This window comes from Typopeltis vanoorti, chromosome 3 (genome assembly GCF_054136105.1).
Source record: "Typopeltis vanoorti isolate ZY-2024b chromosome 3, IOZ_Tvanoo_1.0, whole genome shotgun sequence".
In the NCBI taxonomy this organism is placed as follows: domain Eukaryota; kingdom Metazoa; phylum Arthropoda; class Arachnida; order Uropygi; family Thelyphonidae; genus Typopeltis; species Typopeltis vanoorti.
The window spans coordinates 71,882,211-71,899,205 of NC_143551.1; the positions used below are offsets into that span (position 1 = coordinate 71,882,211).

Consider the following 16,995-nt stretch of genomic DNA (forward strand, 5'->3'; position numbering starts at 1 on the left):
AAAAAAATTTAATTCAGTTTTTTTTTCAATATAATAGAGAATGTTATAAATCCAATCATATTTCATAGCCAAATATAGAAAAAATTTAAAATTCTGAAAATTTATCGGCGAGATCATGAGAATATAACTTTCGACATCGGCGTTGCGTTGGCTTGCACTATTTAAAGGACATGAACTCTGCACAGGAACCAGTATTTGCCTTTTATTAGTGCCTTTTATTATCTACTCCCCAGGAAGCAAGTCCGCCATCGGTGGGAGACGACCCTCTTTTATATTATCACGTGAGACTTGTTCTAGTAAATAAACATTCACGTTATCTTAGCCCTTAATATAAATAGGTTCCCTATATTCAAATGAAAAACATTCTTTCAAAATAGGTACACAAAGTTCTGGAAGTTGAATGCTACATGATATGCCATGGGAGTCATTCTGCTGGCTACATTAACCGCATCTCTCCATATATCCTAGTAAATGTTTGCAGTTCCAATAACTCCCGCTGTAGCATCCCCCAAATTATAGCCAATACGAATAACAAAACTAAACTCCAAATAGGTCATAATTGAATTTTTCAATGATCTATTTCATGGCAAGAGCAAAATACAATAACTTCGAGTATATGGATGAGAATTTTCAATCCTTATGTTGGATTTAAAACAGATGCTGCCATAAATGAACTACCAGTTGTTTTGATTTTTTTCTACATTTTTTAATCTCCTTAAGCACCGGGAGATATTCCTTACTACTTTCATATGATTCATCACGTATTTCCTGAAAATGAACAATACTAGCAAAAAATTCTACCAGCCTTCTTGTGATTTTATGAATATTTTGAAGTGGACGTCAATGGTTCAGCTTCTTGTTTGTAATAACCAATCAGGCTGAATCTTTGTGTTTCGTATGCTTTTCTTAACTCGCGTAGCAGTTGCACTTATATGGAAACTGAGCCGATAACTAATTTCAAATTCTCTGTTCAAAAACCAGATTAAAATTAAAATGAAAATCACATCCAAAATAATTTTATAAACAAGCCGATAGTTAAAATGAAAAAATATGCTTTTTTTTCAGCTTATTATTGTTATAAATAATAGCAATTGCATTTTTTAGTGTATTATTGTTATAAATTCCAGTAGTAATAACAGAACCTCTGCTAGCAGCATGTGAATCCGAGATGCATGGATAGTGTATTATTCTTAAGCCCAATTACAATGCTGTTCCTGCACTACCTGATAAAATAAACTTAAGACAGTAATTATTTGCGTGAAATTACAAAAATGAATTAATGATATAAATACAAGATAGCAAAACGCAAGTACACTTTCCAGTCTCACTAAAATGCCTATAGTGTGATACATTCGAAAACGCGGATGCACTGGGAATACGAACTAGTAATGCATCACGTACATGCCATGGATAGATTATTTTGTTGCCTAACAAAATCATCTATTTCGCCCGAGTCTTGAACACACCGTATCAAATGGCGATCGGACTGTTTACGAAGATTCCTAAACCTTTCAGGAATCAACAATCAGACTACAATCTCGTATACTCGATCTACTAGAACGACGTGTCTACCACAGATGTTTGGCTATAATGCATAACATACACAACTTCTCTGCTGGTAAAGGAGACTTGAGGAGCCATTTCAGTAGTGTCTAGAAATGTATCTTGTAAATTACTATCTTGATGAACTGGCAGCATTGGACCAATAGAGCCATCTTCTGATGGAAAGGAGGACATTACAGTGTCCCCTTTCCGTCAGAAGAACAGGAGGAATTGGCCATGAATGTCGTGGTGTAGAACAAGCAGAAAATTTTGAATATGTAATGTCCTTCTAGCTTTTGATGGAGTATTTTTTTGTATTTAGTTGAACTGGACCTTTTACAGTCAAGAAAGAATGAATACGTGCATAACGATAGCAACAATCCTATATTAAATATAATTTTTTATTTTTTTTTGGGGGGGGGCTAGATGGGTGAAGCAAGAATGCTTTTCATATTCCCCGTTATCGGTAGAAGAAAATGTATGAATGGGGTAATATAGGCTATAAGCTCTGATCATGGCAGAGTCTCAGTTAAAACTTCATTGGATATCCATTACCCTCCCTGGGTACCCATTTTAGTCGCCTCGTACGACATGCATGGGCTACAGTGGGGCTATTCTTATCTCGGCCACCACACGGTGTTATTAAATATTAATTGACATTAATGACTTTAGGGGTGAAGCAAGATGCTTTTCATATTCCCCGCTATCTGTTACGGCTACAGTGAGGGAAAAATTTTATGAGCAGTTTGCTCACCCTGAATGGGCATGGAGATTATGTATCGCTACAGGAAGTTAAAATGGCTTTTGGTCTTTTATGTTTGAATATATCCATTGCCTCGTAGGCTACAGCTTGCTGAACTAGATCGTTGGGGTGTATGGACATTTTCAGGAAAAACTTTGTTGCTAAAGATTGTAGAAAAGAGAAGATGTAAGGAATATTTGTATCTCGATGAAGTTGGTTGTTTCTGACGAACCATGGGGCGTTTAGAATCATTCGCAAGCACTTGTTTGTACACGTTGCAGTTTGAAAATGTCAGTATCGGAGGTATGGCTCCACGCTGGAGAAGCATAAGTAACTATGGGACGAATCGTCAGCTGGTATAAAAGCAATTTGATTCTGCTGATGTTTAGCTTGCTGCTTCTGTTTATTAGGGGGTAGATCTGGGCGATGGCTTTAGATGTCTTTGCACACATAGTCTTGATGTGCTGGTTATTAAAAGTTAATTTTTTGTCGAACACAACACCCAGGTATTTTGTTTCTGTCTGCCAGGGAATTTTAGTATTGAATAGTAAGACATCTCCTGTAGGAGATATCGATCTTTTCAATACTAAACTTCCCTGGCAAACAGAAACAATGGCTGAGCTCTTTTGGGAATTTACTTGTAGTCTCCATTTGGAGAACCTTTTTTCTCTAACTTTAGAAGGTTTTCTTGAAGCTGTTTAATAGTGAGGTGTGGTCGAAGAGATCTGGCTAATAATGCTGTATCATCCGCATATAGGGTCTTGATGACATTGGGTTGTGCGGAATGTCTGACACATATATAGAGAACAGCAATGGAGCCATTGCTGTTCTCTATCATCTATGCTTCTCTGTCCTCATCCCAGCGCCAAGATATGGCGATGGGATGAGGTAGTACCATTGATCTTGACTTGTATGCTTCTATTCTGTAGATATGATCTAACTCGGTGTACCATTTTCAGTAAGATACTGGCTGAGATAAGTTTATGTGGCAATCTGAAGTGCCAAAGTTTGTCATATGCTTTGCATAGATCAAGAAAATCAGTTCCAGTGTATTGATGCCAGTTGTAGCTGGTGGTAATATATTCAACTATTCTGATGATTTGCTGGGTAGTACTATGGTATTGCCGAAAACTAAATTGCTCTTTAGGAAGGATATTTACGTGTAGTTCATTTGCTGAAGCTTGAAGTCGTGAGAGGATGACTTTCTCTGCAATCTTACCCGAGTTGGAGATGAAACTGATAGGACGATAATTGTGAGGCAGGTGGGTCCTTACCTGGCTTATGTATTGGGATTACATCAGCCTATTTCCAGGTGGGAGGAAAATAGTGAAACCTTAAGATTGCATTTATTATTATGATCAGGTGAACTACAGCTTTTCGGGGCAGCAGCATGATCACTGTATTTGTGATGCCATCTGGACCAGGAGCTTTTGTATTCTTTAAAATTTTATAATATCATATATTTCAGTACGTGATGTGAGAGTGCAACGTGGTCAGCACCGGTATCAGGGAGGTTTAACGAGTGTCTGACCTGTCTGTGAATTTTATACAAGTCATTGAAGTTTAAGTTTTCATATGAAGGTTTGCACTGCACTTCTAAATATTTTGCTATGGCTTCTGCCCTATTTTTTGTTATATTTTGCTATACTTTCTGACCAGGGCCTTGTTCACACAGACTACGTCTGTGTGAACAAGGCCCTGGTCAGAAAGTATAGGGTGAAGGGGGTCTGCCTTTGTTTCTGATATTCCTCAGTAGTCTCTAGATAGAGGATCAGTAGGTGAGATAGAAGCCAACTTTTCTTCCCATAATTGATCTCTGTAAGCTTTGAGTGCATCTCTCACTGCACCGTTGCGGGGGTGTTGTGAAATATTTTCTTTGCTCTGTTTTTTTTTCTCTGATCAAGTTCATAATGTCTTCGGGCAGACGACCAGGCTTAGGGACAGATTTGCAGTAGGTGGCTGCCATTATAGCAAAGTTAATTTGTTAGGTGAGGCTTATGACTGCGGTTTCAACATCTTCTTTTGAACTTAAATGAGAAACAGGTCCAATGTAATCCCGGAGTACTTTTGACAATCTTTTCCGCGATATAAATGAGTAAGAGGGAGGAGACAGGTATTCTTGTTTTCCCAGCTGTAGCAGAAATTGGTTATGATCAGATGACAACTCGATCAATGATTTTAGACTGTACTGAAATTCAGTATTTTGCAGGACAGCTATATCCAGGATATCAACAGTGTCAAACGTACTGAGATGAGTTGGTTCCGTGGGGCCCGCCACAACAGCATAGTTGGATCCTATGTAGATGGAAAGGATGCAGCCATTCTTGTTGGCAGTTCTACACCAACTCCAGGCAGGGTGCTTGTAGTTTAAGCCTCCGGCAATAATGATGGACTCTCTATCGCCTAAGATGGCATTTAGACCAGAATGTGCAGTAGAGCTTTTAAGGGTGGGTTGTAGGCTGAGTAGATTTTCAGTCTGCCAGCCGAGCTTGTGAACCCTTCCACCCCTGTGACCTCAAGGTTAGTGATTGGAGGGTTGTTTACAGAATGGTGTTTGATATAATTTTTAATGAAGATGGCAGTGCCGCAGCCTCTATACTTTAACCTATCGGTATAGGAGATATCCCCTTATTTTGGGGCTGTCTGAGAGTCTTAGATGTGTCTCGCTTATTAGAATAACATCTGGCTGATATCTCTGAGTAAGTCTTGGAACTCTAAAATATTTTTCTGAGGCCATTTGCATTCCATGCAAACGATCTGAAGAGAGGCTGGAATTAGTTTGCTTCTATTCATCTATAAGTGCTGTGAGGATGGCTTGTGTTTCACGTAGGAATCTTTTAGTGGAAGTTGCTGAAGGATTTGACATGCTGAAATCTTGTAGCATGTTTGCTAGAGTAAAGGTAGCAATAACAGCAGTCAGGTTAGTAGCTACTGTTGGCTGAATCTGTTCTGGTGTTGACTTGTTTGAACGGGCCACATCTGCATAACCTTTTGTCTGCTGTTGGTATTCTCTATTCTTGAAGGCCTCTGATTGTGGCCGGTGCGCTCTTGCTGTGGTGCAGCAGCCTCTGGTATTCGTGTACTAGACGAGGAAGACAGTTTGGTTGTCTCCCACCGTCTGTTCTTCGGATGTTGAGTACATCCCTTATAATTGGCTGGGTGATGGCCACCGCAGTTGGCACATTTAGCGGGGTGGTTTTCAGCTTGGTGCAGGTGTTGGTGGGGTGGCTCTCCCTGCACTTAAGGCATCTGAACTCTGCTCGGCACAGTTTATGATCATGGCCAAATTTCTGGCATCTGTGGCACTGTCCTGTTGAAGCCCTTTTCCTAAGAGGCTCAGGACTGATTTTAAGTCCACAGATCGATGTCAAGTCATAGAGGTTTTTGTAAGCCAGATGGATTTCGATCAAGACCAGAGGCATCGGGGTCTTTTCAGCTCTGGTCATTCTGCTGACCTTGATGGGCGGTAGGTATTGATAGCGGAGATCAGCAGCGATTTCATCTGTAGATATGTCCTCAGAAACACCTCGAAGAACCAAATTCAGGTTATTCTTCGAGCTGAGGGAAAAGGTGTCATATTGTGCACCGTTTGAGTCTAACTCTCTGGTCAATCTTCTATAATCCATTACTGTGATGGGCTGGATCTTTATGACATCATCCACATTTTTGGCTGTTTTGTATGATATTTGCAAGTCGGACATGGTGGACCTTATGGCCGTCCATCTGCGCTTTTCACGGGAATGATCGGGGTACTTTCTCTTTGAGAGAGGCAAAGGAATCCGTGATGGAACCATTTTCATCCATGCCGTTGTTCATGGGTGGCTCTGTGGTTGTTGTCTTGCGCGCACGCACTTCTTCACAGTCTGGGGAAGTTGAAATCACCAAATCAAGCGTCTCCTCCATCTGGGTAGTGCCTTCGCCCTCCTCAACTTCTCCTGGCAAGGAATAGAGATTAACGATGCCGGGCCACTCGTGTTCCAATTTCCTTACTATCTTTTCTGAGAATGCTGAACGCCCGCTCTTTGTTGAGCGATTCAATATAGGCGTCATCTTCCTCCTCGCTCATGGTGATGATGGCACTACAATCTGTTATTTCAGCGAACGTTACATACCGTCGTTAGAATGGCGATTCTAACGACGGTATGTAACGGAAGCAAATATTAGGCTTACCTGAAAATCCACCAATTGTGCATGAATTGAATGGGTTAGCCGAGTTTTGGTTTTGTACGCTTGGTTTTTAGAATTTTTTTTACAAGTGAAGTAATGGTAGGATTTTGATTGAGTTTTCAAGATTGAAGATTGAGATTTTTGGTGAATTTGAGTAGTCGACTGAAGATAGATATATACTTCAAGATTGACTGGGTTCTATTAAAGTCCTTAAAAGGACTGGCTAAATGGGTGAAGCAAGAATGCTTTTCATATTCCCCGTTATCTGCAGAGGACAGTGTAAGGATAAGGTGTTATTGAGTTATATAAAGCTCTGATCATGGCAAGAGGATAACAGCAGTAGCCGAGCTTCAGTTAGAACTTCATTGGCTACAGCATTACCATCCATTACCCTCCCAGGGTGCCCATTTTAGTCGCCTCGTACGACATGCATGAGCTACATTGAGGTTATTTAAGTAAAACCAACTCTAAAAATTAGGACGATCCCTAGACCACTCCATATGTTGCCGAAAGACCGTCCAACTCAGCGTTGGCTCCACTCAGTGTCGGGGTCCCTCCCCACCACCGAGCAGAACCGCTCATATTCCAGGGAAAAGCACCCATCGACAAGGCCCTTCACGGACCATGCCAGAGTACACCCTCCCCAGAGATTCGAAATGCTCTCCCAGGCAACCCCCCCGAAATCTAAGCCCCCCCCCCACTGAGAGCAAAATTCCAGGAGAAACCTGAGAGAGCGAACTGTTAAAACTCAGCGTCCATTTAGTCGCCTCTTACGACATTCTTGGATTTGCATTGGGGCGATTCTTAAGTAAAACCCTGTATAAAAATTTGAATTTTTATATTCAAATTTTTATACAGACGATCTTTTTTAGAGATATTTTTATATTGACGATCCCTAGACCACTCAATAGTGGCAGAAAGATCGTCCAACTCAGCGTTGGCTCCACTCAGTGACGCCCCCCCCCCCACCACCATCATCGAGCAGAACCGCTCATATTCCAGGGAAAAGCATCCACCGACAAAGCCCCTCAGCGGGCTGTGAAGGAGGACACCCTCCCCGGAGACTCAAAATATGCACTCCCAGGCAAACCTTCCGAAATCTAAGCCCCCCCTCCCCCTCACCAAGAGCGAAATTCCGGAAGAAACCTGAGAGATCAAAACTCTCGAAACTAAGCGTCCATTTTAGTCGCCTTTTACGACACGCATGGATTTACGTTGAGGCTATTCTTATCCCGGCCACCACACATGGGGGTACACCATACCTGTGTTCTATTAAATATATCGTTAAATTCATCATAAGTGAACTTTTGGCGGGTGCGTAATTAAATATTAACGTTTAGAGTAAAAAAAAAAAAAGAAGAATAGTACGAAATAAATGAGTTAAGAAAATAAAAGTTTATGGATTCATTTGTATTTTATAGTCAAATATAGAAAAACTTAAGGATTTCGAAAATTTACCAGAGAGCATTTGAGAAAGCTATGTATTCATAATTTTTTTTCTATATTTCAAATATGGATATTTTCCATATTTGAAAATACGGATAATATCCATATTTTCAAATATATCGATAATTACATTGGCTGTAAAATATGGATAATATCCTTCCAGTATCATACTAATGCCATATTGAAGCCTCTCGACTCTACTTTAATATTTGACCGTTATTATATTTACAATATAAAATTATAAATTATAAAAATTATATTTCTGGAATTAAATTTTAAACTAATATTTTTTGAACAAAAATATATACCCATTAAATTTTTTTATCAGTTGTTACTTATTGTAATTTTTTTCAAACATTTGTTTATAGAATTTAATTCGGTATATTTCTGGCCAAATTTCAAGTCGTGGCTAAATCATATAAAAATATTATTTTGCAATAAAAAAATGAGAAAGGCGCTTTTAAAATAAAAAAACTAATAAAACAATTATTTATTTTTATTAAAATAAAAATGTTAATCAATCCCCTTGAAACAGTCTGAGTGAATTATATAATAGAGACCGGTCCACAACCAGGTAGTTTTGGAGGAATTAATTGTTCATAATTACCCCAAAAGATATGAAGATGAGTCGAGTATATTATGATCATGTTGGTTGTGTGCCTCTGGTCTGTTTGTCATTTGGTGTCGCGGGGGAGGGGGGGTGGAAGAAAGGACAAGTTTCCTTAAGGAAAATCCCTGTAACCTACGAATGAGAATGAATTTACATTGGGTTGGAAAGTTACTATAAAGACTCCACTAAACGGGATTCGAACTCGTATTTCCTTTCGATCAAAAAGGATTGTTTTTTTTTCTGAATGCCCCATTGGAGTCGAATCAAATAATTAAAAATCTCAATTCGGATTTTTGTTTTAAGATTGTGACTAAAAACATACATTTTTTTTTACATAAAATTACGAATATTTCCTCATTCTTAATCCATTCAGATTAGTTTTTACTTCACTTTAATGATTGCTATTCTATTTATTTAAACAGATTAAAAGATAAAATAAAAAAACTCAGTAGTGTTTATAAAAATCACCGATGCGTGAAAGTTATATTTTTAAAAAATCGCTTATAACCACAAACCATCCACGTAAACAAAAATAATCAGACCCGTATTGCAAGAAAAGAAATTATTAATCTCAACACATGCTGGTAACTTATTTTTATAAGTCAGTTCGAGATAACGACGCTTGATAGCACATATGTTAATTTAGTTTCTCATAAGCATACCATACCAGTTAATATATTCTGCTTTAATTGGATTTTCCCATTTTCAAGGTCTTTTCCCGGCCACTATGTAGTTTGGATCCGGAAACGATGTATATGTGTAACTTCAAGAGCATTTAAATTGCTAATACTTGGCATCTGCGTGTAACTAAATGTAGGATAATATGGAAATATTCTGAGACAATTAATGTGAGGTACATTTCTCCACAGTATTCCATGTTAGTATCATCGTCATCGGATGCGCCGTTTCTGGCTTTACTGTAAATAGATAGATTTTTTTAAAGAAAAAAAAAATGTTTAGCAGAACACTAGAATGATATTATAAACATTTTTGTATAATCAATTTACTGCATTAATCCTAATATTGTCTATGAATAACATTAAAATGTTTAATGTACAATAATAATAATACCTGTTTTAATAATGAATTATTTTTAGAATGTTGAAAAAAATAAATTTTACATTAAACACCATTTATTATATCATGTGAATTTACTATTTAAGAATTTCAATAGCGACATCTACCAGTTCAGTCATGAAATGTTATTAAATTTTCATAATAGCTCAAATTGTTCATTTTTCGATAGTCGACAATGATGGTGATGAAGCAGCAAGTTCAGATGGCGGAGAGAGGCCAAAGTTTCGCCGTAATCGCACAACTTTTAGTCCGGATCAACTGGAGGTTCTAGAAGAGGAATTTGAGAAAACTCATTACCCTTGTGTTAGCACTCGAGAAAGGCTTGCAGCCAAAACCAGTCTTTCGGAGGCCAGAGTACAGGTGCGTATAGATGGCGATATGTTAAAACAAATATTCATAAAAAAAATTCTTATTTCATACATTTAAGATAATCTGCTGTTTCTGCTTCGGAATGGGTTTCTTTTGTTTCCGTATTTTTTTTTTACAATTATCACTTTGAATAATTATATTAAATTTAATACAACTCCAACTAATTGATGTACGAAAGCAACTGCAAAATGAATTAAATCACTAGCCATCGGATTTGAATCTTTTTGTATTGTTACTGTAAAGGAGACTTCACACATAACAATAGGAACTCATTGTGTAATGCAGTGCAGCATGCTTTACAGGGGTAGAAGCGTTGCCAGGATATCAAATACATAAATAAGCAATTATAATGGCTTCTCCCTTAGAATAACAGGCATGTCTCAGAAACTGCTCGTACACAACCATAGCTTCAAAATACATTCGTCTCTTTCAAAACACGCCAGTTAAGACATCGATAAGATATTTTCAGTTCATTCGTCGGCGACTTAAGGTTTAGAATAACAACCGTCGATTCGTCTCAGTTTCTATGACAACCGCTAACTACTTACATTTACCTCCCCCTCCTTTCCCACATGTGACTCTAGAATCTGCTTTCAGAGAAACGTTGGTCGAAATGTCCTTCAGTTCTATGAAAGAGAGGTTTCCCCTTTTTTCGATCAATGGCATTTATCACTTTTATCTTGAAGCGTAGTCCAGGCAGTCCTTTGACTCCACGTTTGCAAACACTTGCAATCGATACTTGCACTGCAACTGCTTTGTCGCTGATAAAATTCACCACTCTGATTTATTACTCTGCATTTCGATTATCACAATCTTTAGGAGTCGCTTCGGAGTTGGGTTAATACTACCATGAACTTGCGGACAGGATTTTATACGGATCAAGTGTGGAAAAGTAATTATCAAAAACACTGTTATTCGGTGCAAGATTGCTAAGCGACCAGTCAGAATAGAACTGTCACGTGTTAATTTTTGTATTCAATCATTTGTGGAAAACAGAATTTCAATTAGGCTTTATACTTTAGCTTTGTTGTTGACATCGTTCGGTATTAAATATTTCTGTGATTCTTATTACATGCGTATCGTTGGTGAATGGTATTTCTTTTTCATTTCACTTAATGATTCTCAAATATGTACGTGTCGCTTTTGCGGCATTAAAAATATACAAATCAAAATTTGCTGGCAAAGTACTGGCACACTAAAGAAAGTAAAACCGTATTAAAAAAAATAACTCAAAATTGCACTTATATATTTATAATATAACAACTATAAAACAAAGGCGACGACAAATTGAATTATGACTTACTTATTATAGTATTTACATGTACATAAAGAGAATATTAATGGATAACTTGATATTGATTTTATCCGTAAAAATATATTTAAAATTTATTGTGAATATTTTGAATTTCAATAGAAATTAGTGGGACAGTTTGTAAGCGTTCGCGGGCCGTATGTTGGACATGGCAGCTTTAGCAAATAAGATTTGAACCCGAATTTGTCTACTAGAACATGGGGGGGGGTCACTTCTTATAATGGCTCGTTATATGAACATTAGTTAGCTCGTCTTGTACAGTAACGTTTTTCTATATATATATATATGTGTGTGTGTGTGTGTGTGTGTGTGTGTGTGTTAAAGATACCAAGCAATTTTATAAACTTGGTTTTAATCCTTTTTCCCAAGTAAGCAAACTGACAAGTAAGTCAAGTTTGCGCCTGAACATAGTTCAGGTCTGAGGCAAATTTGTTGGGCCCCGCAACATTGGGGCTAATTTCATCTTCATTCGTTCAATGATACACACCGTAGTTATCGGTGTGCAGGATTGAACAAATTGAAGGCTTGGACCGACTGGTGTTTATTTAGTTTGATTGTTTATATTACACCAAATGAACTAAAGGTATGGAGACAAGTCTATTACGCCTGCAGATTGCATCTGCAATCTACAAACATAATAGACTCAATTGATCCTTTGTATGACGTCACCTAGCTCACTTTTAGTTGAAAAATCGTTTATGAATATTCCTCTAGTATTGCGATTTTAACGGAATTAAAACTCCTTTCTCACCAGAGGACTAGCCAGGACAGTTTATCCAGTTCCGCTACAAAGACATAACGAGTTTTGACAACTCCCCCTCCCCTTCGCCGAAACTACTTTCTATAGGGCTCCTTAAAACCTTTTTATGGATTCCGCCTCTTGTTCATGTTCATCGTGCTCGCTGTGCTCTCAAACTTCTTGCTGCATGGCGAGATTTTTCAGAATCTTAATTACTCCGCTGATTACTTCGACGATTATTAAGGACAAGTCTGAATGCCCTGACATGGCATATGGTTACGTTGTTTCTTTATTCGTTGATTGTTATTTTTTCTGGTCATTTCTCTAATGACTTTTTTTTGTTTAGTTAGGAACGTGTAATGATTATCTAATCTGACAAAGCACTAATGCAGTTAATTGTGACGTAGGACTTTATCAACCAATGAAAATTATTGAGTATTCCTTAATATTTTCTAAACAATACTATGAGAGATATCAAGTCATTAAGCCAGGAAATACTACTCGATAAACTTTTCCAGTTGATAAAAAGAAGCCACACTCAATCATTTCTCATCCTTCTGTCTCTCTATCTCTCTGACAAACTTTACTGTCATAAGATTTCGACTATCATAAATAAAGTCTTTTTTTTTTTATGTAAATCCTACTATGAAAGGTTGTAAGCCTACAGAAATCTGTTCTTTGTCGATGCTACTAAATTTAAAAAAAAATTAATACTAATTACAAATAACCATTTACGAAAATAATTTGATTTAAAATAGCTGGATTCAAATTCATTCGAGTTTTGCTGCAATGGTAGTTACGCTACTGAACAGAGTATGTAGTGCTTAAGGATGTTAAGGCCCCCCTTTGGAAAAATTAAAATATTTCACGGCTCTCATCGAAAACAAAAATCGTAATACAGACGTATATTATTATAATATTCATATTCAATACAAAGCATACACAGCGAATATTGCAAAAATCAAATGCAAATATTACATTTTTAGCATCTTACATACACATTTGACATGGCACATTATATTTTTATATAGATAGATATATTGTTATTGTACATTTGCAGTACAAGCACATGAAACGTAAAACGATTAGTAATAAAGAAAGAATTAAAAACATAAAAGAAGTTTAATAACAATTTAATGTGATGGATGTGTTTCAATATTGCTACACCAATATCGGGAGAAATATTTGAAACTGCAATTCTTAGATTTGTGCTTTGAAATGAAACTTATACGAATAAGCATATATTTACTAATATTCATTAAGCGCCGAAATACGCAGGAAGCAAAATTTGCGAACCCGCACCAATAAGTGATTTTTTTTTCCATTAAAATATAAAAAATAACAAAAAAAAATAATAAATAATAAAAATTAAATACGTTTCTTTTAAGATAAAAAATCTACTTAGTCTTAAAACATTTTCAATATGTTTTCATTATTTCACCCCCCCCCCCCAACTTAACCTACGGTCCCCAAGGGGGACGGGGTCCACAGTTTGGGAAGCGCTGCTTAAGGAATCATATATTTCTATATCGCTATTCGCTTCTTAAACACTTTATTGTGTGAATACGAAAAGTTCCAGGATACGATTAGCAACTAAGAAAATGATCACAAACATCATAAAAAAAAAAAGGTGCGTTCGTCGTAGCGTTCTTGTTCAGTTCCATCGTTCTTGAATGCCATGAATGAACTTCGAGTCGTTTTTAGATGCGGTTTCATTCTGTTCATTTCATCTTGTTCGTCTACCTGTGCATAGGTTAAGCAGATTTTTCATGAAATTTGTTACTTAAAATCCTTAATAAATTTAAAATGTTGAGACAACTCGATATTGTTTTTAATTGGATCATTTGCAGAGAAAAAATTAGCCAAATGTGATTCGAATAATAAATTACTAACTACACTCCATGGACTTCAATAAACTTTGGTATTTAGCATCTCCACTAAAATCTGTCCAATCTACTCAATTATGGTTTCAGTCAAGCCATACTAGTAGCAGGATATTAATGCTGGAAGAGACATGTGGTAACATAGCTGGAATTATCACATTACAGAATAAAAAAGAGTGTTTCGTTCTATTCAGTGTTTCGAAACTCGGAGGGGAGAGCCCCCTAGTTGTATGTGTATATATATATATATATATATATATATATATATATATATATATATATATATATATATATATATATATATATATATACAGGGTGATTCAGAACTCTTGGGCCAAACTTTTAAGGGGTGATAAAACACACCTAAACAAGGACTCGTGTTACAGAGGAAATTCTACGTAGGGTTGCAGATCGTCCCCAATGTAGCACGCGAGCAATTTCCCATGCCGTAAGTGTGCCCGCCACGTATTTTCAGTTATAAACTATATATATATATAGTTTATAACTGAAAGAATGATCATTAACTCGGTTAACATGCATATTTTTTAAAAAGAATTGAATGACTAGAACCGAGATTTAAGTAAAAAGGTTTTAATATAAAATCACGACTAGTTTCGGCTTGTAACAACCTTTATCAGGTGCCATTATAAAAGAAAGAGAAAAAGAAAAAACACTAAAACACTGAAGCTTAAATAAACTATGAACATCATAGAGAGTCTCAATACATAATTGACATTAAATCGTTCTGGATGTATTTAAAGCTAGTTAGTTGTATTGTTGGGAAAGTACGTGCTAGTAGCATTTAGTGAACGCCAGTATATGATTACAGCTGAATGACTATCTGGGAGGTTGTAGCTCAAGTTATTATTTAGATGAACAGGATTGAAGATGATTTCCCTAGATTCTGCGATTTTTCTCTCTAGTTCATTGCAACGGAAGATGTTAGTAGATTTTTCCCAGCAGATTTTGGGACTTTGGCTTTCATCATTAGGATTAGCCGAGAAAAGGATATGACTTGATAATGCACTCGCTCGCTGTCTCTTGTAAGTAATGTCTCTCATGTGTTCTTCCATACGCAATTCGACAGATTTGTCTGTCTGCCCGAAATAAGGAATATCACAATCACACAATATTTTATTTACACCAGGGTATTTGAGATGATGATGATGATAAGGTTTTGGGTGGCTTATTAAGAAACGGATTTTTGGAAGTGGAGTGAACAAGGTTCTGATATTGTATTTTCTTAGAAATTTTGCTAATTTATGTGAGACTGTACTTATGTAAGGAATAGATATATTGTCTTTGAATCTATTTGTTTCTTCTGAACGATGTCTAGGATGATTAAGAAGGAATATTTCAATGATTCTCTTGGAATATCCATTAACTTTAAAAGAAGTTTTGAGATGGTTTATTTCCGTAAGAAGTTCATTTGGGTCATCCAGAAGAAAGCGGACTTTATGTCCCAAGGTGGAAATTATTCCATGCTTATGAGAAGGGAAGTGATGGGACTGACTATGCAGATATCTGTTGGTATGTGTGGGCTTTCTATATATCGATATTTTGAGTTTACCAGAAGAGCGAGTCAGTTTGACATCAAGAAAAGGCAGGGAATTATCCGTTTCAAGCTCGGCAGTAAACTTAATACTATGATGTCGGCTATTGAGATGTTCGAGGAAAACCATAAGGGAATCATGTCCGTGGCTCAAATAATGAAGACATCATCTACATAGTGTTTCCAAACTTTAGGTGTTAAAATAAAGGAAGAGATAGCCTTGGTTTCAAAATCCTCTAAGTAAATATTTGCGAGATATATACAAAGTATATACAAGCAAAATCATGGACTGGCTATGGATAATCCTTTATCCCCTGTTCTCGCAAATATTATTTCAGCTACGTAAATATTATTTCACATCTCCCAATGTTATACTTTCTTTCAATGTGATCTTTATTATTATATTGTTAATGTGCATTTGTAAATACTATTCATCCGTTAAAATAAAAAAGTGTCAGCAGTATATATATTCTAAAAACGGCTCTGTTGTTATGTCAATTTAGAATTTTATTGCAAAACACATCATTTTGTGATTATCTACGATCGTAAATAATCATAAAATGTCCATACTTGCTGGCTAACATAATTTAACCAGTTGCTTTATATATGATTTGTGAGACACAATAATTGTATCATTTTGCAACTGAAAATGTTTGATGTAATCAAAATTTGAGATATCTCAACACATTTCATACAAACCACAAATGCTAAATTTCATCAAAATCTGTCCAGCCAGAGTAGAGTCGTTATATTCTTATGGATGGACAGACAAACAAACTAAATATTTGCATTGATACGTGAATAGCCTTTATTAATAATTAAATTAAATGCTTGTTTATTATTTTTTTTTTATTTACTTATATAAGTGACTTGTTTACCATATGGAAATATTGATTGTTTGATCCAGGTATGGTTTTCTAACAGACGGGCAAAGTGGAGACGTCATCAACGCATGAACATGGCCAAACCAGTGAACGGTGGCATCCCCGTCTCATCACCAGCATCCAGTCTGAGTGCGGCTTCAACTTCACCGGAACCACCTCCAATACCTACCACCAAACTAGCAGCACCCTCTAGTCAAGCGCAGGCTCCGACACCGACAGGAAATGTGCCCAAGATGGGAGGTGAAAATTCGGCCTTCTCTCCAACACGTCCATCCCCTGCTGACACTTTATCTTAGATTTAAATAGGAACTCCTCAGTGGAATATCTCTTCCCCCCCCCCCTCATACTTCACTCAAAGAAACTGTTGAGTCACCCAGTATACAGTTCATTCCGTCCATGCTTCGAGTTCTTCATGTAAACTATTGTCTGTGTGTTTGTGTGTCGTTTCTTGTTTGTTGTCACACGTTTTAGTGGACTTGTGATGAGTAGCACGCGAAATCTAGCAAAATCATGTAGAATGGTAATTATAAACTCACTATAAAAACATCCTTCGTGTTTCTTAAGTCTACCTCAAATCGAACTAACTTTACTTCATTTATTTATTTAGCAAAGAATGACATCCATTCATTTTCTAGTAGTGAAACAACTCAGTAAGATAGTAAGTCTTGTTGG

At 36.7% G+C, this 16,995-nt stretch overlaps 1 protein-coding gene across 1 annotated transcript in view; it reads left to right on the plus strand.

Annotated features, from left to right (window-relative positions):
* The window catches only part of LOC150108260 (paired box protein Pax-6-like), a 49,253-nt gene extending 32,634 nt beyond the window's left edge, over positions 1-16,619 (plus strand). Inside the window, exons 5-6 of the mRNA XM_090390434.1 lie at positions 9,754-9,944; positions 16,347-16,619. Of these exons, the coding sequence (XP_090246560.1) occupies positions 9,754-9,944; positions 16,347-16,619 (464 nt within the window). The remainder of the gene's footprint in view (positions 1-9,753; positions 9,945-16,346) is intronic.
* Positions 16,620-16,995: the final 376 nt, after the last annotated feature.